At 37.6% G+C, this 23,470-nt stretch overlaps 3 protein-coding genes, 1 long non-coding RNA gene and 1 pseudogene across 6 annotated transcripts; 1 reads left to right on the forward strand and 4 right to left on the reverse strand.

The window, feature by feature from the left end:
* Positions 1-42: 42 nt before the first annotated feature.
* LOC113748606 lies at positions 43-3,193 on the reverse strand. Its single transcript, XR_003464421.1, has 4 exons — positions 2,815-3,193; positions 2,578-2,723; positions 2,282-2,357; positions 43-1,785 (listed from the first exon to the last, which is right to left on the reverse strand). It is a non-coding gene; the product is annotated as an uncharacterized LOC113748606 (long non-coding RNA).
* Positions 3,194-3,833: 640 nt separating this feature from the next.
* Positions 3,834-4,421, reverse strand: LOC113750280 (uncharacterized mitochondrial protein AtMg00310-like). Its single transcript, XM_027294277.1, has one exon. It carries the CDS (start codon positions 4,419-4,421, stop codon positions 3,834-3,836), a length of 588 nt encoding a protein of 195 aa, XP_027150078.1.
* Positions 4,422-6,155: 1,734 nt separating this feature from the next.
* LOC113748599 (7-deoxyloganetin glucosyltransferase-like) lies at positions 6,156-8,173 on the reverse strand. Its single transcript, XM_027292072.1, has 2 exons — positions 7,571-8,173; positions 6,156-7,382 (listed from the first exon to the last, which is right to left on the reverse strand). The coding sequence occupies exons 1-2, from the start codon at positions 8,088-8,090 to the stop codon at positions 6,424-6,426; spliced, it is 1,479 nt and encodes a 492-aa protein (XP_027147873.1). The 5' UTR covers positions 8,091-8,173; the 3' UTR covers positions 6,156-6,423.
* Positions 7,720-17,280, forward strand: LOC113748602 (7-deoxyloganetin glucosyltransferase-like). 3 transcript variants are annotated; one of them, XM_027292076.1, is made up of 3 exons: positions 7,720-7,752; positions 14,417-14,906; positions 16,306-17,280. In XM_027292076.1, exons 1-3 carry the CDS (start codon positions 7,720-7,722, stop codon positions 17,229-17,231), a joined length of 1,449 nt encoding a protein of 482 aa, XP_027147877.1. In that variant the 3' UTR covers positions 17,232-17,280. The 3 variants fall into 3 exon arrangements, with proteins under 3 accessions (XP_027147877.1, XP_027147878.1, XP_027147876.1); XM_027292077.1 differs by lacking the exon at positions 7,720-7,752 and having other exon boundaries at positions 14,387-14,906; positions 16,306-17,057; positions 17,094-17,280; XM_027292075.1 differs by lacking the exon at positions 7,720-7,752 and having other exon boundaries at positions 14,387-14,906.
* Positions 11,396-11,964, reverse strand: LOC113748605 (annotated as a pseudogene).
* Positions 17,281-23,470: the final 6,190 nt, after the last annotated feature.

Raw genomic sequence — 23,470 nt, forward strand, 5'->3', positions numbered from 1 at the left:
AATTGCGTCACAAATATTAAATAGTCTCCTTCAATAAACAGATGCACTGCAGTGATTTACACTTTTTGCATATTTTATGAATTATTTTTCATGCTTGTAGTACATTTCCCTTTCAAGTAAGTAATTCAATTCACTATCTAAATGGAAACAATCACTGCAAATTTCCAAATTCATCATCATAACCTAATTCTAAAAGGTACAAGTAGTTCCTAATTCCAACCAATTTTGCAAAAGTCATCACGTTTCAATATGGTTAGGCCACATTGAAACATTTTTCGTAATAATTGCAACTTCCTTCCAGAAATGGCATGGCAAATGTAAATAATCCACTGAATTCGGCTCCTGCAACTTCCTCTACTAGTGCCATATATAACTGGGCTGCGTCATCAAAACTCAATGAACTCGAGACAGCAAAAACCCGAAGAGTAGCACAAATGGTCCTTACGGAGGAAATGGTGTTCAGATGCCATCTCCTAGTGTTCCTTGAGTACCTTACTACAACCGCAACTCAATCCTTCTCCTTTCCAGTCTCCAACGGCATCATCATCTAACGATCCTCCACAGACTTCACTTGGTGGCTTACCGACTGGAATGCACACGAATTCTGCTAGTTCACCGAACATTGCACTGCAGCAGCCAGCACTTTCTAGTGACACAGATGCAAATGATTCCCAGAGTTCTGTTCAAAAAATCATACATGAAACGATGATGTCAAATCAGCTTGGTGGTGGTATCATGGGCATCAATAATGGCGAATGACATGAAATTAATATCAACAAGCAATAATATGGGTCTAACTAGTAATAACTGCATCGTTGGAGATGGGGTAACCAACACACACTGGCATTAGGGGTTCAGGATATGGGAGCATGACCAATGGACTAACGGAATTTGAGCTGCTTTAGGAAGTAACTCTGTGACCATGAATGGCAGAGTAGGCATGACAATGGGTCTATGACAATGAATGGCAGAGTAGCCATTATTTAAATAAAAAAAACCTTTTTTTTCTGAAAATTTCACTCAAAATAAAGTATAAATAGCAAAAAAATGAAGCCAAAATCCATGAGATAATAAATGCATCGTCAAAAGCTAATGATATGAAGTACACTATTGCTGGGAATTAGAAAATTAGCCGAAATCAGAAACTTTGGAATTAAAGTTGAATGCTATTCAAAATTTGATGCTAGATCCCCATTATTTCACCTTAATCACTTTAAATTCCAAAACAGCAGAAGGCAAAAACACCATAAAATTCCACATTTAGAACCTAACAACTGCCAACATTGAACAACTTTTAATCATTCTCCATAAATATGATAAAAGGTGCATATAAATAAAAATGAATTGCAGATCATATAAGCTTAATTACCTTGCATCTGGACAACCCAAGCTTATTGAGCACAACCTTCCTACCATTAGTAGTGGTACCCTTATAGATATATTGAGCGCATGAATTGCTATAGATCACAGGGTTAAAGGGACATAATTGAAGGAGAAGTTTAGCACTTGTCTTCTACTAAATAGATCCCCAAACTTTCTCGTAAGAAAACAGACCATTTTGCATAAAAACTTCAAAAATTTTGAGTTTATAAGCTTATTTGGGAAGTAGCATGCAAATGAAGACATAAGACAGTGAATTTCCTGTTATAAAACTTCAAAAATTTTGTCAAACCATCTATGAAAAAATAAGCAATAATTTACCAGCCAGTCCAGTCTTCAGTCTGCATCCTGGGTTTATAAGCTTATTTGGGATATAGCCAACTAGAAGCCATTGCATGTATTAATCTGGGCAGAATAACACACACATATAAGAAACTGGAACTCGTAAAAGAATTAACCAAAGTTGCTACAAGTAGTAACACCAAGTTAATAATGAGAGAAGGTGGGCCAAATATTATACCCGTAGAGGCAATCATGCTTAACAATTTTGTGTTACAATATTATCATACCATATCATAGTGTGACGCAAAAATTCTTGCTACCATAAGCAAGTGCATTTTTAAGTAGTTTGTATGCCTTGTAACCATTTTTAAGGATTAAATCAGGAATTACTTGGTCTAAAACAGCAATACTTGATTGCCATTTTCCACTTTCTTGAAATGATTATGCTCCAAAGTTGGGATTTCTCCTAAACTATTTGTGTGTCCCCAGACTCCAAGAACAGGGAGAGTTGTTTACAGGCATTTATGACAGAATTACAAATAACACCTAATATCAGTAGCATGATAATCGGACAAATATATAAACTAGAGGATGGAGTGCACTAAAGCTTCAAATGTACCTTCTGCCAACGGCTGCTATCTCGTTGTTTCAAGACAACGACTGTATTGAGTTTCTCAGGCGATTCCATTGTCCATCTGCAATATGGGCTGGACTCTTTAAAACGAGAGTAAACTCCTATTATCTCCCCTTAGGTCGCATTAAAAATATTTTAAAGAATTACAAAAAATACATAAAAATAACCACAAAAGTCTATAAACTCCTGAGCACTAAGGGCATGTAATAAATTCTCTTGATTATACCATAAAATAAATGAATAAAGTGAAAAAAAATCGCAAAGGAATTGAGCTTAATTACCTTGCTTTTGAACCAGAATAGCTAGCAAAATTGTTGGGTAAGTTCTCTCAAAGCTAAAATTAGTTCACCGATGATAAAAATTACATGGAGAAGCAAATCCAGCCAGTGAAAACCAATTTATTCACTTTTGGCAAAGTGACCTGAAACTGTTTAACTTCTCAAAATCATGCCAGAAGTCATTAAACCTAAGAACAAACACAAAATTGAGATAAAACTATCGTTAGCTATAAATCTCACCATATTCCTTTGAGAATGTGATAGAGTCTTTAGAATTGGAAAGAGACAAAGAAGAAGAGCAACAAAGAGAGATACAACAACAAGGAAGAAAAACTGCAATTGGGAATCGACTTCAACTGCTGAGAATAAAAATGGAGGAGGTCCATCTTCCTGGCGTTAAAACCCTAGCTTCAGGCGTCAAAACCAATTAGCAATCAATCTGTCTACTCTTCCGGATTTCCTCCGTATCTCAAAGATGAAGGTGGTCGCCGCATATTCGTTGGCCGTATTGGGTGGAAAATAGAGGAGGTGGAATTAGATTTGACCATTTGAGAGAGAGAGAGAGAGAAAGCGAGACAAGTTCATTGGGAATTTGGAATCAGAATTTAGAGTTTAGAAGAAAGAAGTGGGGGGGTTTTGAAATTAGCGGAGAATGAAGGAGACATTGGAAGTGAAAGGCGCTTTCCCTTTTCTTTTCCCTTTTTCTTTACTCTGGATTTATTAAAACTACGTCGTTTTGCCACAAAAATTATGCCCCTTTATCAACCTTGCCACATAATTTGAAATGTGCTCTTTATTTGCTGCATTTTCTTCTTGTGCCGCAGCGAAAACGTCACAAAAAGCCTATTTTCCTGTAGTGGGTGTTCTAATGTTTCTGCACTTTCTCCACAACTCCTGCACCAAGGTTCTTCTTTCCTGTTCTTCGAAATATATTCTCGTGGGTGGGAAGAATGTCGTGTAGGCATTTTCCACAGGAAGTGATTAACCTTGTGTTTAATGTTGAGGTCCCAAACTTGATGCCAAATTCTGGAATTCTGCGTATTCTTACTAGTGCTCTCATGTTGCAGAAGCCCTTTGTTGTTCCTTTCCATTCTTTCCTTGGCTTTTACATATCTAGTTTTGGTAGTGTATTTACCATTTGCACTGTTGCACCAGTGTATTCCCTCCAAATAAGCTAAGTGGGATTGCTGTGATTAGTTTGGCCTCTTCAGCAGAGAAAATGGAGTTTATGATGTTTGAATTCCACTTCTAGTCATGAATCAAATCCGAGACTTTGTCATATGGACAATTGTGTGGCTTAGGTGTGGAGATTTTACCTGAGCTGCTGTTTTTGAGCCATCAAACCTTCCAAATTTCCAAATTGCAATAGTGTTGCCATTTCCAACCTGCTTCCTTAATTCACTTTCCAGCATCCCAATTGAGCTGTGCAGACTTTGCCAGATCCACGAAGCTCCATTTTTCACCTGTGCATCAAGAATAGAGGATTTGGGGAAATACCTTCCTTTTACCATCTTACTAACCAACAAGTTTGAATTGGTAAGCATTCTCCAAACTTGTTTGGCTAGTAAGGCGGTGTTAAAGCATTGAATATCCTGGAAACCAAGTCTCCCTTTCCCTTTAACATCAGAAATATCAGCCCAGCTCTTCCAATGCATTTTCTTTTCTCTAGAATCACCTCCCCACCAGAATTTAGCCATCATCCCGTAAAGCTCTTTACATAGTTCAGCAGATAGTTTGAAAACTGACATTGCATATGAAGGGAGAGCAAGGGCCACAAATTTGAGTAATACCTCTTTACCTACAAAACTCAGCATTTTATCTTTCCAACTTTGTAGCTTTTTGCACATCTTCTCTTTAATGAACATGAAGACACTATTCTTTGATCTACCTATCACCATAGGCAAGGATCACTAGTATTTGCTTTGAGTGACAAGTTGGATATTGCCAAGTGGTCTCAAGATAGCTTCTGCCTCTGTTTGAGAAATATTTTTGCTAAGGATATGACTGATGATTTCTCAATATTTATTTGTTGTTCCGAGGCCTTTTCATAGCGCTTGAGAATTCGCTTGATCTCTTCAGCTTCACCTGTGTTGGCTTTGGAAAACATAAGGGAGTCGTCAGCAAAAAAGATATGAGAAATTGTTGGACTTTGTCTGGAGATTTTGATCCTAGAAATTCTGTTATCCTCATTGGCTTGCTTAAGAAGATGAGAGAGGCCTTCTGCACAAAAAAGGAAGAGAGAGCGAGATAGAGGATCTTCATGTCTAATTCCCCTAGTGAGACACACATAGCCTTGTTTTTCTCCCATTAATGTTAAAACTAAAAGACATGGATGACAAACAACCACGAATCCATTTAATCCACCTTGGGCAGAAGCCCATTTTACACATGACAGCAAACAAAAACTTCCATTCAACCCTATCATACACTTTGGACATATCAATCTTAATCTTAAGAAACATAGATGCATCTTTACCTCCCCTCATATTATTGAACCAGTGAATGTACTCATGTGCAATAATGATGTTGTCTATAATTTGTCTGCCCCCCTCATATTATTGAGCCAGTGAATGTACTCATGTGCAATAATGATGTTATCTATAATTTGTCTGCCCCGAGGACAAATGCAGCCTGAGAATGACTGATATAACCACCTAAGAAGGGTTTAAGTCTATTAACAATAACTTTGTAGACAAACATTACAAAGGCTAATGGACTTGAAGTGGGAAAGATTGACAGGGGTATCAATTTTGGGGATGAGGGTGATTAATGTCTCATTAAAGGCTTTTAACATGTGGCCAATACTAAAAAAGTTTTGAATTGCCTCCATAATAAACCAAAATCTTTGAAAGAAGATGGGGGACATATCGTGGGGTCCTCCTGGTGCTTGTTAGCATGCGGGGAAAAAAGTGCTGCTTTGACTTCCTTTTCTGTGACAAGTTTGGTAAGCTGCAAGTTCATCTCAGTTGTAATTATCCTGCGATGCCATTCAGAATTTCCTCAGAGTCATCAGGCCGTGAGCATGTACAACGCACATAGATAGAAGCTCATCTGCATATGGGCGTATGTTGCACATTTATTCAAGTAAAACTAAACGCACGTTTCTTTGATAGGAGCCCAAAATTGTTAATTCGACTGAAGCGAAATGGGAAAATTTGCATCACAAGAATTCTTTGTTTCGATGGACTTTTCTGGCAAGTGCATAGGGTCACTTGTTAGACAAATTGAAATTTTACATGTTCCAACATCTGATGAAAGAGAAATTCTTATGTAAAATTGCACAACTAGCCATCTTTTGGCCAAATTAGATTGTAAATTTTCCAAACTGCCAAAGTACATTCATCAATCAGTAACAAATATGATAGAAATATTGCAGCAAACAACGGATCGGCAATGAAAAATATTAAACAAGAAGTAAAGAACTCAAGAAGCATTTTTGAAAGCGAACCATGCATGTACGAGTAATTAAAAAGAAAAACTCTAACCAAGTCCAAATTCAACGAGCCGAAGAACAACTCTTTAGATTCTGATGGACCCAAATCAATAACATAAATCCAAAGGAACAATTAAGGAAAACAATATACGAGGCAAATGAAAAATTTCTTATAGATGAAACACGCTGCAGCTACAATACAAAGACAACAGCCACCGACAAAGACATTGACTATTCTTCACCGCACCAATAAGCCATATGCGGCTAACTATTATTACCACTACTATACTAAATTTATGGGATTGAATCCCACGCGGCCAACCTTACAAATCCACAGTACAACTTTCTGTACTAATCAATACATTGATGACATATGGCATCAACATCATTAAAAAAAAAATACAGGTTTGGTTTAATTATTTTCTAACAGATACACGGTTCTTGATGTCTCGAATGCTTGGATTGAGAAGCACTTGATGAATCAAATTCTCAAGATTCAAGTTAGCATCTGTCACAGCCACTTCTGCCAATTTTTTCCAGTCCATGGCTTTTTTCTTCATTTCCTTACCCTTCTCTCCCGCCATTAACTCGCTAACAAGGCTTTCAACTTCATCCCTCTTGACATTATTGTCCATCTCCATTCCAATACCCCATTTAGTGCAGCAAAGCCAGCAATTAGTTTGTTGATCGGCAAAAAAGGGCCAGCAGATCATAGGCACCCCATAACTAATACTTTCGATTGTGGAATTCCACCCACTATGAGTTAAGAATCCGCCAACAGAAGGATGGGTAAGGACTTTCTCTTGAGGGCACCAGCCTGCAAACATGCTTCTTTCTTTGGTTTCTTCAAGAAACTCACTTGGCAGAATAGCTGAACTGCCTGAGACAAGATCTGGCCTTAAAATCCACAAAAAGTTTTGTTTGCTATTAGCAAGTCCCCAAGCAAATTCGACTAGTTGCTCAGGTGTCATAACAGCAATGCTTCCAAAGTTGACATAAACCACAGAGTTTGGATCTTTCGAGTCAAGCCACTCAAGACATTCTGGCTGTTCCTTCCAGAGATTTGATCGAAAATCTGTTAAAGACTTACCATACACAGGATTCTCTAGCAAGTGTAGTGGTCCAATGGTGTAAATTGGAGGAAGATAAGATGAAAGTTCATCTAATACATCATGTTCCAGTTGTTGAAAGGTGTTTATAATGATGGCAGAGGCCTTTCTAGATCTCTGAGTTTCTTGCATGACGAATTTCAACATGAAATCATCGGGATTTGTGGTTCGAAAGAAGCTTGGAAGATCCTTCAAGCGTATACCCTCTAATCCTGGAATCCAATCTAGAACAGTGTCTAGATATCCATTTGTCAAATAACTAGCATCTGCAAGGCATAAGATGTACGACACCGAGTATCATCAGAATCATACAAGGGCATCCATTTAGGAAGAGGCATTAAATGTTCAAGCTATTTTCTTTTTTAAGAAAAAGTTTCCAAAAATATGTGGAAGAAGAGAATAAATGACCACGAAAAATTTTGAACACACATTTTTCATCAAAAAATAGTCGTACCTTTGAGTGGCATGATACCCTTTTCGATAAACTTGTCAAACTGGAAATACGGCAAGTAGGAAGATGCGCTGGAGGTCCAAAGAAGAACTTCAGGGATGCCAAGTTCTTGAGCAGCTGCTAGAGTGAAGGTCATTGCTCCATCGGAAACTATGCAAGAAACAGGGGGCACTTCTGAGGAAGAGGTATCGTTGAGTTCAGCAAGTAGCTCCCTGAAGGGACCTAAGCAAGTTCTATCAAAAGATTCACAAAGGGTTGGAATATCTGGGGTAGCATCGACCTCAGAAGGAGGAAGTCCGTCAGGGATGGCTTTAAATTGGAAATCAGGCAGTCCCTTTAAGGCATCAGGACCGCTGGATTTAAGCAAGCGCCTGTGGTTGAATTCTGTGTTGACAAAGGTGATATGAAAACCCTTTTGGTGGAGGAGCTTGGCTAGCTTTAGCATGGGGTTTATGTGGCCTTGAGCTGGAGCTGGTATGCAGACGGCGTGAGGCTTCTTCTCCAGTAAAGCAGTGGAACCCATTCTTCTTGCCAGCGGATTTGAGTGGACAAATTGTACGTTATCACACAGCAGCCACTAGTTGGGAATTGGGTTGATGGTAAAGTAAAAAAAAAACCAATGAAGAGCTAGTGCAAATATTCGAGAAAGGGCAGTGTAACATAATTATGTGTTTGTATTGACTTCTATTTCACTTTATTTATATCTTATTTACATACACTTATTTGCTTGCATCATCAACATATTTTTCAATTATTTTTTTATCTCACATACATCACATCAAAAAAATATTACAGTATTTTTTCACAAAATTATCTCAAATAATTTACAATCCAAATACAATATTTCACATGGTAGCTACTGTCAATTATTTAAAGCAAATTATAATCTTCCGCACGTTATAGGTTCTATCAATTTTTTAAGGGATAATTTCGGAAACCTCCCTTGTGATTTCTGATTATTTCACTGGTTTTCTCCAAAATTTTAAAAATTACACTAACCTCCCTTGAGGTTAATTATTTTATAATATTTAGGTCAAACCAATAATTAAAAAGTGATATTAGGAGAGAGAAGATAACATAGTTCCATCATTGCCCATCATCTATTATATTATTTAATTAATTTAATATCAATTCACACATTAAAGAAAAATACTAAAATTTGCTGTTTATCATTAGGGATCAAATCATATTTATCATCAAAAAAATAATATATCATTTTATATTTTTCACTCAATACAAGAATTAAATTACTCTTTTCAATTATATATCCATTATCAAACATGATCAACAATAAATAATAATAATAATTTGTAATTAAAATATTATAGAGAACAATTTTTAACATCATAAATATTATTGTCAGCATATTAAGATTAGTTATTGAGATTTTATGGTATTAAAGTTCACTCCTTATAATATTTTAATTGTAAATTTTTTGATTATTTGTTGTTGATCATGTTTGACAATAGATTCGTAATTAAAAAGAGTAATTTGAATCTTACATTAAATAAAATATATAAAATGATATACTATTTTTAATACCATATGTAATTTAAATCCTGATGATTAACAACAAATTCTAGTGTTTTCTTTAATATTTGGGCTAGTATTAAATTAATTAAATAATTTAGTAGATGAAGAGTAATGGTGAAATCATATCTATCTTTTCTCTCCTAACATCATTTTTTAATTGTTGACTGGACCTAAATGTTGCAAGATAATAAATCTCAAGGGAGGTTAATTAATTTTTAAAACTTAAAAGAGAGATGAGTGAAACAGTTAGAAACCTCACGGAAGATTTTTGAAATTATCCCCAATTTTAACCCACCATTCACATCTCCACAGACGTCGTCATCGAGCAACCAATTATTTTGCTCTTTCTCCGATTCAATTTTCTGCACTTTGTGATTTCATTATGCTAACTTGGCCCCACAAGTTTAGACGGCTCAGCTGCTATAATTTTTCCGGATCCAAATGACGTGACATTAAAAAAAAAAAAAAATTTTGACGTGACATTAGACTGAATACCTGGGTTAGGACGGGTCAGTCTAATACCCAATGAAATGGTGCCATTTTGAAGACGCTCCGATGTTTCACCAAGTAATAATCTTCCGTACATGGTAACTTCAATCAAATTTTTAAAGCAAATTTTACGTCTTTTAACCGTTGATGCTGTGATTTCTCCTCAATAGTAATAATCTTCCGTACATGGTAAATTCAGTCAAAGATAAAGTTTAAAAAAATGCTGGAAATTCTTCATTTCTACGTCTCCTGCAGGAATCTTTCATGAAGGCGGTAGCAAAAGGGTGTAATGAATATGCAGCAGAAGCTGAATTTTTATTTTGAACTAAATGCTTGCGTATTTATTGCACGGGGAAAAAGACAGCTCATTGCTCGAGTCGTTACCAACGCCAGAGGGTTACCTCAAAGTCCATAATTAATGCTAAAATGATACTTTGTCCCAAGAAAAATAAATAAATAAATAATAAAATATTGGAAATTCCCTGCCACAAGGCATTTCTGATCTCTGGAAGCTACATGTCTGATTTTTTCTGCTTCATTAAATTTAGATGAGGGACACGTATGTTGAGAAGGAATTAATTTCTAGAGTTAAGACACAATATGCTTTTCAAACCATTAGTTAATGACCTGTGCCCAATTGATACTCGTTAGTACATTTATATCACAACAAACTTATCATATGACTTCATAATAACAATGATTACTCCGTTTTATATTTACATGTTTGTCTTAATTAATACTCCCTCCGTCCCACTTTAATAATCCTGTATTCCTTTTTCATCTGTTGTGATAAAATTTTGTCTTCGCCGTTGCCCAGAATAAAGAGTATTTCTTCGTCTATCAATTAACTCGCCGACGTGGGCAAACTAATGGTAGCTGAATATGCCTCCTCAACGGTGGAGGGCCGCACCGCGGTCCTACCAAATTATCAGCTATGGCCTCTGAGTAATCGTTAAGGGCTCACGTCATTCCCCTCACAAGTTGTACATACAAAAAATAAAGGAGTGCATGTATCTAAACCTCAAATTGCCACGGACTAATCCAAGAGGAGAAAAATGAATAGACATGATGGAAAATCAAATGGATTTAAAAAAAATAAAAACTATAGTTGACTAAATCAATTGGTAGGGGTTTAGAAAAGGTCATCCTGGCTAAACTCTAAGGAATGGGTTTGACTCTCCCATAATCCAGCCCTCCGCTTAATTTAATTCAAGAAAATCAGGAGCGTGGCGTTTTCAAATGCCAAAAATGTCTAATGATAGAGAACTCCCGGCTTTTTTTCTACTACTCCCTCCGTCCCAATATTAGAGACGTTTATAGGGAATGCAACCTTTTATGTACAGTGGTATCATTATTGACAGCCAAGCCTTTGTTCCAAATTTGCCCCGTCGCAAGTAGAGCTGTTAAACGAGCCGAGTCGAGCTCGAGCATAGGACAATCGAGCTCGACTCGAACCTCTAATCGAGCTAGCTCGAGCTCGCTCGATTAGTAATTCGAGCTTCACAAGGCGCTCGAGATCGACTCGATATATTGGTAGAAAATTCGAGCTCGGGCTCGAACTCGAGTTTGAGATCGAGCGAGCTCATCGAGCTCGAAGCTCGAGCTCGAGCTCGTTTACGGGAGACACCACATCAGGTCCTGCCACACTCGTATTTAGCCTAACAAAAGAAGATAAACTTTCCCTGATTTATCATCTCCAATTCAACATTTCCACAACACATCAGTGACCAAAATGTCCAAAACAGATTATCTATCGCGGATCCGTGACGGTACATGAGCTCAATTGCTTTATATACTTGGGCAAAATAAATATAAATTAATAAAAAAGTTTCCATTCACAAATTTTAGTCCAGACAAAGCAAGAAAACTTTACGATCCGGGGACAAACTTGGTGGCATAGACCAGGCATTGTTAGCAACTGGGTTGTCAAGATGGTCCAAGAGATTTTCAAGAGGGCCTTTGCCAGTGACAATAGCTTGGACAAAGAAGCCGAACATGGAGAACATTGCAAGCCTTCCATTCTTGATTTCCTTCACCTTAAGCTCAGCAAAGGTAACAGGGTCATCGGCTAGACCAAGAGAATCAAAGTAGTGGCCACCGTAGAGATCATTGCCCTCTTCGACGCCTTCAAGACCATTGATTCTATATCCTTCAACAAGACCCATGAGAACAACTTGGAAGCCGAGCACTGCCAGAATGCTCTAAGCATGGACAAGGTTGGGGTTTCCCAAGTAGTCAAGCCCACCTTCTGAGAAGATCTGTGCTCCGGCTTTGAACCACACTGGCTCCTTAAAGTCCACTTTAAGATATTTCTCAAGGACTTCTGGGGTGATGCATCCCAGTGCTCCGTGCATAGCCCCTGGCTCTACCGAGGTGGCTCCGTATGGTGCTGCTCATGGAGTCACGAGAAGGAGGGTGCGGCTGCTCCGTATGGTGAGTCGGTGACGGTGGTGAGAATGGAGGGTGCGGCTGCGGGTGTGGAACTGGAAAAGAGTTGACAGAAAGAGGAATCAGGGGAGGTTAGGGATGGCGCCTGGCGGTGAGAATGGAGGGTGTGTGCGGCGTGCGGTGTGTGACTGAGAATGGAGGGTGACGGCTCATGGCTGCTATGCGGGAAAAGGTTAGAGTAAAAGAGGAAAGAAAAATTAGGGCTACAGAGTACAGACGGGAGATGACTTAGGTTTAGTACCACATATACGATGAAATGACGACAATACCCCTACCCTTCGAGCCTCACGAGCTTCAACGAGCCGAGCTGTGCTCGGCTCGTTTAATAAACGAGTATTGAGTAGAGCTCGAGCTCGGCTCGTTTCTCTCTGTAAACGAGCCGAGTCGAGCTCTTATCGAGCCGGGTCGAGCTCGGCTCGCGAGCTACCCGGTTCGATTAACAGCTCTAGTCGCAAGTACAATGGTCAGCTGCATTTTGTGTTTTTATGGAGTAATGATTTCGTGGGTCCCATCTTAACCAAAAGCATCCCTTTGTATCAATGTTTTGAAAATCGGACCGGACCGGCCGGTTCGACCGGTTGAACCGCGAACCGGCCATGGCACCGGTCCGGTTCAATGACATTGTTGACTTTGCTAGAAAACCGGTCAAAGACCGGTTGAACCGTGAAAACCGTCGAACCGGATTGAATCGGCGGTTTTTCGGTTTTCAGCTTTCCCTCTTTTTTTTTTTTTAAGTTTTGTAAAATGCAGCTATCAAGATTCGAACCCAAGACCTTTGTAATAAAAGACCAATGTATTAACCGTTGCACCATCACATCTTATTAGTTTTTTTTGATAACTTATTTATATAAAGCAAACACTCATATTTCTTTTTTCCATTTTTCTTACAAAATCTCATCCCTCATGGCTCTTTCTTTTTAATTTTCAACTCTCTCTCTCTCTCTCGATCCTCTTTTCTTTTGTCACTCCCTTTTTAATCAAACCTCTTTATTTTTAATTTATTGATATTTTCTTCCATCTTTTAATTTTGTTTTTGTCCATTAAATTGAAAAAAGTTAAAAAAGAATTTTTTTTAACCCAAATTATTTAATGCCACAACCACTCACTTTTATCTTATTTTTTGTTTCTTATCAAATTTACATTTCTATTTTCGATTTTCTTGACTTCCTTCGAACTCCAAATTTTCTTTTTTAAATTGCAATCTCTAAATCCCAAAACGTAAATTAAAATTTAAGTTCATAATATCTAAATTCTCAGAGACATGAATTTTGTATAATTTCAAAATATTGTGATATTTTGGGGTTGGATTTAGATATAATTGAAATTGAGATGAAATTTATTTGTTTTAACTTATAATTTAAAAAATTTATTTTTAAAAATCCAAGTTATTAAAAAATAGTAAACTTTTCATCATATAAAATATTAAATTAGTCCATTACATGTCTTATTTTGTACATATATATATTTATATAAATTATTTTTAAAAAAATTCATTGAACCGATGTTGAACCGGTCCGACCGGTTGAACCTCGACCCTTTCACTTCACCGGTTCAATTAACGGTCCGATTTTTAAAACATTGCTTTGTATGTTAGAGACACGCGCTATTATTGGCCTTATAAAGTGAGAGTTAGTCTCACGTACTCCTCTTGCTTCTCCAAATGGATAATAAATAGCAGGTCCCACCAAATTTATTTGGGTTTTCTAGCACATGCAGGGCAAGGACGGAACGTTAGAAGGAAAATAGTGTAGGGTGACTCTAATTTTGGGACAATGAAAAAGGTGAAACATGACATTAACAATGGGACGGAGGGAGTATTTTATTATTGAACCCCTTTTTGGGACGATAAAGAAATCTAACTTTGATTTCTTGAATTGGAGGTAACCCTCTAGTGTTGGTGATGACTCCAGCAGCGGCCACTTTTTTCCCATAATAAATACGCAAGCACGTAGATCACAAGTGTCATTTTTTTTCTTTATTATATATATTGTATTCACCATTTTGTTTTGTTCCAGCTTACTCAGAGGTTTCTTGAGTACGTAGATGAAAAAAATGAAAAGTCCAAGCAATTATTTTAATCCTTGGACGAAGAAAGAAGTGTTCCTAGCATAGACTAATGACTATTAACAGATGTTATTTTGAAAGCCACTGCGGAAGAATATTCTCCGGTAGACCGTAGACCCAGCCCGAAAAATATTACTGCAGCAGTGCTTTGCCACTGATCGACTCCGTCTATATAAATGAAGCTACCTTTTCATCAACTTTGCAATCGTTCCAACCCCAAAGCCTCATAAATCCCATTAACAATTTCCATTTAATCTGTTCAAATTCCCACGCAAGAAGAACTGAATGGGTTCCATTGCTCTATTAGAGAAGAAGCCTCATGCAGTCTGCATACCAGCGGCAGCTCAAGGCCACATAAACCCCATGCTGAAGCTAGCCAAGCTCCTCCATCACAATGGTTTCCACATCACCTTTGTCAACACAGAATTCAACCACAGGCGCTGGCTTAAATCCAGAGGTCCTGATGCCCTCAACGGATTGCCTGATTTCCAATTTAAAGCCATTCCTGATGGACTTCCGCCTTCAGATGTCGATGCTACCCAAGATGCTCCAACCCTTTGTGAATCTGTCGATAGAACTTGCTTAGGTCCCTTCAGGGAGCTACTTGCTGAACTCAACGATACATCTTCCTCGAAAGTACCCCCAGTTTCTTGCATAGTTTCTGATGCAATAATGACCTTCACTCTTGCAGCTGCTGAAGAACTAAGCATCCCTGAAGTTCTTTTTTGGACCGCCAGTGCATGTTCCTACTTGGGGTACTTCCAGTATGCCAAGCTTATGGAAAAGGGTATCATACCACTCAAAGGTACTAATTCTTAATAAAATAATTTTTGTCAGTGTAAAAGTGTTAAATTTTTTTTTAATCGTTACTTTATATATAGAATTCTACATTATCATAATCTAAGGGGGAGACCCAACTGGGTCTAAGAGGGGTCGGTGATGACTAAACCACCATCGGACCAAACAGTTATACTATACACCCATCTGGATTTTTTAAGAAACCACTTAACGTGACATATATATAATTTGTTTGTGTACTTGTGTATATGATTATCTGTCTAATTTGATATGTATGTGTGTATTTGACCATCTGTCTTTTTGATATATGGTGTGTTATGTGTGCATATGTCTATTTGTGTATTTGGTGTGCTAGAATTTAAGTTACTTTAATCAACTTCCTGCATTTATCCATTAAAATACTTTTTGGAAAAGAGAGAGAGAAAAAAAAAAGGGTATGGGGGGAAAAATATATATATGGACGGGAGACGTAGCCGTGGACATGGTCGTGGCCGTGGAACTAAGCGAGCCCAAGAGCCAAGAGAAGAAAGGGAAACAATAGCTGAACAAAGACAAGGACCGAGAATGCCGCTTGTACTTAGGAACTTACTATGACCCATTGTTTTGCCTGGCAGGCTATTATCTGAGTTCCAGCGACTCCGTGAGATGGTACATTGGGTTAATATGTATAAGAAAATCGCAATTCTTCGAGATGAATAGAGGTCCAAAGGAGACTAGCCGAGTACTAGGAAGGGCGATGGAAACACTAGTATTCGGAGAAAATTGAGCTCTTGCACAAGAACATAGAGCTAAAAAGGAAATAAGAAGGAATTTCCGAGGAGACCTTAGCAATGACACAAAGCACTACTTCTATGGGGGTTCCGGAGAAAGCTCAAAGGACAGAAATTGCAACGCCACAAGTGAAGATCTCCCATGTAAAGAAAAGGGGTGCATCTCTTGAAAGTCAAAGGTCAGAACAGGGTGAGCGAGGTAGGCCATTCGCTAGGATGGGTCGTGGAGCGGGTGGTGTGAAAATTTTGGAGACATTTAGAGAAGATATTTCAGGAGGAAACCCAAGTGGAGAAGGACCACTGCGAGGTACCTCACAAGGAGATCAAACCTCAATCCCTTTTCTTGTTTCTGTGGATTAAGCTCAAATATTGTTTCTTCAAGCACTGTCAGTAGTCTTCTCACAATTTTTTTTTTGTGGTTTACTTCATATACTCATTGGCGGGCGCATAACATTGACTTTGTAGTCAAAATTTAATTTAATGAATAAGAAAGTGTAAGATTTTTTTTTCTTTTAACTGAGTTGGAAAATATTTGTTTTTCAAGAATATGACTGTAAAAAGCATCAAATTTTGCACTGCCCCCAAGCCCTTGAATGATTCTGATGATACTTGGTGTCGTACATCTTATGCTTGCAGATGCCAGTTATTTGACAAATGGATATCTAGATGCTGTTCTAGATTGGATTCCAGGATTAGAGGGTATACGCTTGAAGGATCTTCCAAGCTTCTTACGAACCACGAATCCCGATGATTTTATGGTGAAATTCGGCATGCAAGAAACTCAGAGAGCTAGAAAGGCTTCTGCCATCATTATAAACACCTATCAACAACTCGAACATGGTGTATTAGATGCACTTTCATCTTATCTTCCTCCAATTTACACCATTGGACCACTACACTTCCTTGAGAATCATGTGCATGATAAGTCTTTAACTGATGTTCAATCAAATCTCTGGAAGGAAGAGCCAGAATGCCTTGAATGGCTTGATTCGAAAGATCCAAACTCTGTGGTTTATGCCAACTTTGGAAGCATTGCTGTTATGACACCTGAGCAACTAGTCGAATTTGCTTGGGGACTCGCTAATAGCAAACGAAACTTTTTGTGGATTTTAAGGCCAGATATTGTCTCAGGCAGTTCTGCTATTCTGCCAAGTGAGTTTCTTGAAGAAACCAAAGAAAGAAGCATGTTTGCAGGCTGGTGCCCTCAAGAGAAAGTTCTCAGCCATCCTGCTGTTGGAGGATTCTTAACTCATAGTGGGTGGAATTCCACAGTCGAAAGTATTAGTTATGGGGTGCCTATGATCTGCTGGCCATTTTTTGCTGATCAACAAACAAATTGCTGGTTTTGCTGCACTAAATGGGGTATTGGAATGGAGATAGACAATAATGTCAAGAGGGATGAAATTGAAAGGCTTGTTAGCGAGTTAATGGCTGGAGAGAAGGGCAAGGAAATGAAGAAGAAAGCCATGGACTGGAAAAAACTGGCAGAAATGGCTGTGACAGATTCTAACTCAAATCTTGAGAATTTGATTCATCAAGTGCTTCTCAATCCAAGCATTTGAAACATCAAGAACCGTGAATCTAAAGAGTTGTTCTTCGACTCGTTGAATTTGGACTGGGTTAGAGATTTTCTTTTTAATCACTCGTAATGCATTGTTCGTTTTCAAAAATGCTTCTTGAGTTCTTTATTTCTTGTTTAATATTTTTCATTGCTGATCCGTTGTTTGCTGCAATATTTCTATCATATTTGTAACTGATTGATGAATGTGCTTTGGCATCTCATTGACCAGAGTTCGAAGGTGCAAAGGCAATTTGATATGTGTTCATAGTATATATTCAAGAATTTACTTTGACCACTAAATGTATTTAAGAATTTACTATTAACCAGTGTTTAATCAGATTTGATATTATTAGAAACACGGGTGTAGTTTTATACTTGAATAAATGGGGAACATACGCCCATTTGCAGATGAGCTTTTATTTATGTGCGTTCTAGAAACTTTACCTTGAGCACGTTAAGGCGCGTTACGAACGTTGTCAGAAACTTCACGCCTTTGCCTTGAGTGCACAAATCCTCCTTACAGAAGTGCAAAGAGATTGCATACTACCGGGTTTGCAGCAATTCCCTTTAGAAATAACAAAGCCAACCAGAATTTTCACACAGTAGTATGCAAAAACTCTCCCAAAACGATTTACAGAATATTGTTTTGAACTAAAATAGAAGAGTAGTAAAAAAGTAAAGTGTGGCCTCTGTTATCTGGACACTATTATTTATAACGTTCAGATACCTCAAGAGAAACGTCATGTCTTTTAGATACGTATTTCTTTATGAATAGGTACCTTTTCAAAACGAATAGACACGTAAATGGTTGTATGTGTTGTATCATTAGATGCGACCCTTAAACGAAAATCGTTTAGTTAGGAAGAAATATTAAAATGAAATTAATTAAAATTAATTTCGGTTCTTAAGATCCAAGAGCCCCAAGTGCCCAAGTGCCAATCTTTTGACCATTAAATTTATTTTTTAATTTAATAGTCAACAGGACAAATGCATGTGAAATTTTGAAGTTTTCCTCCAAAATTTTCTATTATCCAAATTGATTTGAATAGGTGTGCACTTGATTATAAACCTCTTCTATTCTTCATGTCTTTTCGATGTGGGGTTCATCACTAACTATTTTCAACAGTTAAGGATAAGAATTTGAAAGAAATTGGATCAAATGTTTGGAAAGAAGAACCTGAATGTCTGATTCGAAAGATCCAAACTCGATGGTTTATGTCAACTTTGGAAGCATTGCTATTATGACACCTGAGCAACTAGTCGAATTTGCATGGGGACTTGCTAATAGTAAACAAGACTTTTTTTGGATTTCAAGGCCTGACCTTGTTTCAGGCGATTTAGCTATTCTTCCGAGTGAGTTTCTTGAAGAAACCAAGGAAAGATGCATGTTTTTTGTTAGAAAATTGGTTTAATTTGTTTTAGATAGGTTTCTTAATTTGTATGGAAATAACTAATTTTCTAATTAGTTTTAATTACTTAAAGCAATAGGCAAGGAAATTCCTATTTTGTTTAGAATTTAGAAGTTATTTCCTATTCTGTACAAGTTTAAGAATTAGCATTGGTTCCTGTTATTATTTGATTTTTAGCTAACTAATATTCTCTATTAATAGGTGAGTTGGCATACTATAAAGTGACACATAATGAACATATAATGGCGACATGTAACCTTATACATAGGATGAGAAAAGATTCTTGGAAGACGAGAGATGATATATAAGGGTTGGATTTGGGTTTAAATTGTATTCTTATATAGGGTTTTCCTCTCATAATAAAGAATGGATATTCTCTCTGTGGATGTAGGTTTAATGATGAATCGAACCACGTTAGATATTGTATATCGTTTATCATTCATACTTATGACTTATTTATCACTAAATTGTTGTGTACTTGATATCTCAATTGTTGTTTGTTCCGCGTTTGGATTCTAACAAGTGATATCAAAGTTTGATTGTGAGATTGGATTGTTCACAAACACTTGAATCTTAAAAAATTGGTATCAAAGCGGGGTTTATCGTTGGATCCTAGTTGATTATTGAGATCAAGTATATTGGTGTCGGTTGCCAATTGAAAATTTTAATGAATGATATCCTTGTTTCAAGAGTTTGACAAAAAGTATTGGGGGTGAAAAATGAAAAATCGAAAAACATGAAAACATTTGATGGTGAATTTAGCCAGGTGATTCAAGAGTCAAGAAAAATGTGAAGTCCAATATTAATTTTGGACATGAACCGGTGGAGATATTCTCGCAATTCTAACGGTTGATATTTCATCCCAGATGATTTTTTTTATTTGGATTATGTTCTTTAAATGGCGTGACATGTGTTCTAAAGAATTGAAGGGATCTAATTTTCAAACACAAGAAAACTCTGATGGCTACGAGTTTTATGTAATAGGTGGAGTATTGAAAACCACATTTGGCAAGACAGTTCTGAGAATAGGAAGAAGTATGGTGATTTTATCATTTGATTTTCTCAATGGTTAGAAATATAACTCACAGAAGGGGATTTCGAGTTGCAAGTGGTGGTAAGAAAAAATCCTATGAAGGAAGATGGTAAATTGAGACACCTTCTCACGAGTCAACAGGATGTTGGACTTAGAGTAACTACACTTATTCAATTGTCGATTGAATCAATTGAATGTCAAGACTGTATTGATTCGGATATGTGTTTGATAATTGAAGGCAAATGCTTCTTAAAAAAAATATTCATCGAAGTGGAGATTTGTAGGAAATTGATTTAATTTTTTTAGATAAGTTTCTTAATTTGTGTGGAAGTAACTAGTTTTCTAATTGATTTTAGTTACTTAAAGTAGTAATCAAGAAATTTTCTATTTTGTTTAGGATTTAGAAGTTATTTTCTATTTTATACAAGTTTAGGAATTAGTATTGATTTTCTGTTATTATTTGATTTTTGGCTAACTAATATTTTTTATAAATAGATGGGTTAACATATTACATATTGATGCACAATGGGCACACAAGAATGACATGTAGTCTTAAACATAGGATGAGAGAGGGTTATTGGGAGATGAAAGATAGTACATAAGGGTTGAGATTGGGTTCAAATTATATTCTTGTATAGAGTTTTCCTCTTATAATAAAGAATTAGTATTCTCTCTGTGGACGTAGATTCAACGATGAAGTCGATTATGTTAAATATTGTATGTCGTTATCTTTCATATTTGTGTTTCATTTGTCATTGAATTATTGTGTCTTGATATTTCAATAGTTATTTGTTCCGCACTTGAATCCCAACATGTTTGCAAGTTGGTGTTCTCAAGAGAAAGTTCTTAAGCACCCTTTTGTCGGAGGATTCTTAACTCATAGTGGATGTGTGACGGCCCCACCTCCCCCTAGGGCGTACCCCAGGGTTCGGCGGGTCGCCTGCCCAACTCTCGCCGGGACTCAGTCGTTCATTACAATCCTCAAATGAATTACAAGAGTAAACCTCAAATATTACAATATAAATCTCCAAGAATTACACATCAAAAGCGAAGCGTCCACGCTTCCACTGCGCCACTCGGATCCATGATCCCCACTATTATACAAGAGGAATTTCCACAACAATAAAATCACAACAAGCCGTCCTTCGCCACGAGCCCTATGGAGGATCCTTATACAAATCACCAAAACAAAAACAAACATCCTAGCTGTCCGACTATTATAAACAAACCTAACTATACTAGGGTATGTGTCAAAAGTCCCCGCGTCGGCCCCTGCTAAGGAAAACAAAAGGAAAGGGGTAAGCTATATGCTTAGTAAGTAAACAGGGGCAAAAACGTAAATCTCACATATTAACAATTACACATTAAGAGTAAAGCAAAAACAAAAAAATAACATCACATAATAAGGATACAGGTGGCTCCAAAGCCAATTCATGTGCCATGTATGATCTCCTGCCGACACTCCGTCGACCACAAATAATGGTTCGTAGAACTCCACTTGTTCTCCCACCGTACACCTTATCACCCTCTCTGGCCAGTCACCTCACAAACTTGCTCGAGCGAACGAAATCACAAACTTGAGCTTGAGTCACAAGCTCGGGTCACAAACTTGGTCCACATTCTCGGTGAACCGGATTCACAAACTTGGTGACCCCAGACTAAGTTGGACTGGCTTCGACCAAGCCCTGACCGGCTCGAATAGTCCATCTAGGTCGGAAGATCAACCCCAAACTCACAAAATTCACAAAATTATTCAAAAGTCACCCTGAGCCACAAGCTCAAGGGTTTTAGTTCCAAAATTGCTCATATACACAAGCCATGTACAAATATGTGCGCAAGTTAGGGTTTAGGTCGAGTGCGATAAAGTACACCCTCGCCTAGGTACCCTCTTCATACATATCGAAACACATAAGCAACTAACACACAAGAGCGGCCTGAATACTTACACAACGAACAAAAGAGCAAAAGTACGAAATTCTTGCCGCGAGAAATAGCTAGTAGGCCCCACCGGCACCACCTAACTCACCACCGTCTGAAATTGAAGATTGTGTCACAATATATCACAAACGGCTACTAACATACTTAAAACAAGCAAAATGGCAAAATCGGCACATGCAAGTGCGGAAACGGCAAAACGGGCGCACGCACCCGCGCGGAACGGCAAACGGAAATGGCTAAATCTGCCTTCTCAAACCGTTTTGATCAAAAGTTAGGCTAGGAATGTCGGATCAAGGTACATGAGGTACCGTTACGAAGCTAAGAGGAAGGGCTACAATTTTCATGAAGACACCTAAATCCGGATCTGAACAGAAATAGGTCGAAAGTATGGAAAATCGTTTCAGAAATTCGCACTCTTGAGTAACGAACAGGGTATGTTTGCTGGACCATAACTCCCAGCTCACAAATCTAAATCAGGAAATTTCAAAGGCATTAAAAAGCTGAGACATAAGGCTAAAACTTTGATGTTTTGGCCAAGACTTGAATCTACTCAGAACAGAACGAAAATTGAGTGCCAAAGTACCCATCAGAACTGTCCAGATTCAAGGCAGTTCTGACGATCGATCTTGTTTTGGTCATAAAGGAAGCTACGGAACTCGGATTTCGACGCACTTTATACCATTTCGAATCCAAAACCAAGATCTACATTTCTTATGAAGGAGTTGACACCCAGATCGTACGGGATCAAAACGGAAAAATGCACGGTCAGAAGCTGAAATTCAAAACGTACACAATTTCAGGGTACAAAATAGGTGCGAGTGTTTTGATTATAACTCGAGCTACACAGATCTGTTTGACCGGAAATTTTGCAGATATATTCAGGACATAAGAGGCTACAATATTGAAGAAGGCCACTCAGTCCAGTTTCGAGTGTAACCAGGTTAAAAATGCAAGAAACTACAACAGAACCGGAAAAACAGATTCACAAATCGCATTCTGGGGTAAACATCATAAAACAGCCTACATAAGTCCAAATCCAGAAATTCTAGAACCAGCTAAAAGCTAAGAAACAGGGCTACATTTCATCAGAAGACCTCAACAACCAATTCGGAAGCATTCTCAATCAAAATAACCCATTATCGACGCACTTCTCAATTTCAGGTAAAACCAGAACAGCAATAGTAATTTCGACTTTTCTCATTCTACACTACTCCGATTGACCTGAAATTTTGTAGGCACCTCTAAAATGTCATTCCCTGCACCTTTCATGTTTTAAGCCAAGGCTAATTCGGCCTCTAACATGGAGCACTAAAACCGGACAGAACAGGGTAGCTTGGTTTCCAAATTCTGAAATTTGCACCTTTACTCTATAAATTCATATCTAACAAGTGCTCTATCATCAAACCCACCAATTACTAGCTCAATAACATCAATTAAGAGGTAGATAACCATAATCAAGGCTGAAAATATAAACCCTAGTTAAACATCCCAACATACCATTTAACCCATGAAATTTTCCCCATAAATCCATCAAAACTATAACTTTAAGCTTCTAGTTCACACATATAAGAAGTAGAGGGAAGTTTCTTACCAAATTCACCTTAATCCCTATATCAAGAAGCTGCCAAGACCTTCCTCTTCCCAAAATCACTCCACCAAAACCCTTAAACTTCCTTGGAGATCAACTTTTGTGGAGGAATTTGCAAGATTATAGGTTGAAACTCAAGATTGAGGCTTGAAATTGAGGTGCAACGTGAAGTTTTTCCTCTCTTATTTTTCCTCTCAAGAATTTCGGCCAAGACTAAGAAAATGGGAAGAAATGAGGAAATTTTGGTCAAATTTCTGTTTTATGAAGGTTAA

This window comes from Coffea eugenioides, chromosome 10 (assembly GCF_003713205.1).
Source record: "Coffea eugenioides isolate CCC68of chromosome 10, Ceug_1.0, whole genome shotgun sequence".
Taxonomy (NCBI): domain Eukaryota; kingdom Viridiplantae; phylum Streptophyta; class Magnoliopsida; order Gentianales; family Rubiaceae; genus Coffea; species Coffea eugenioides.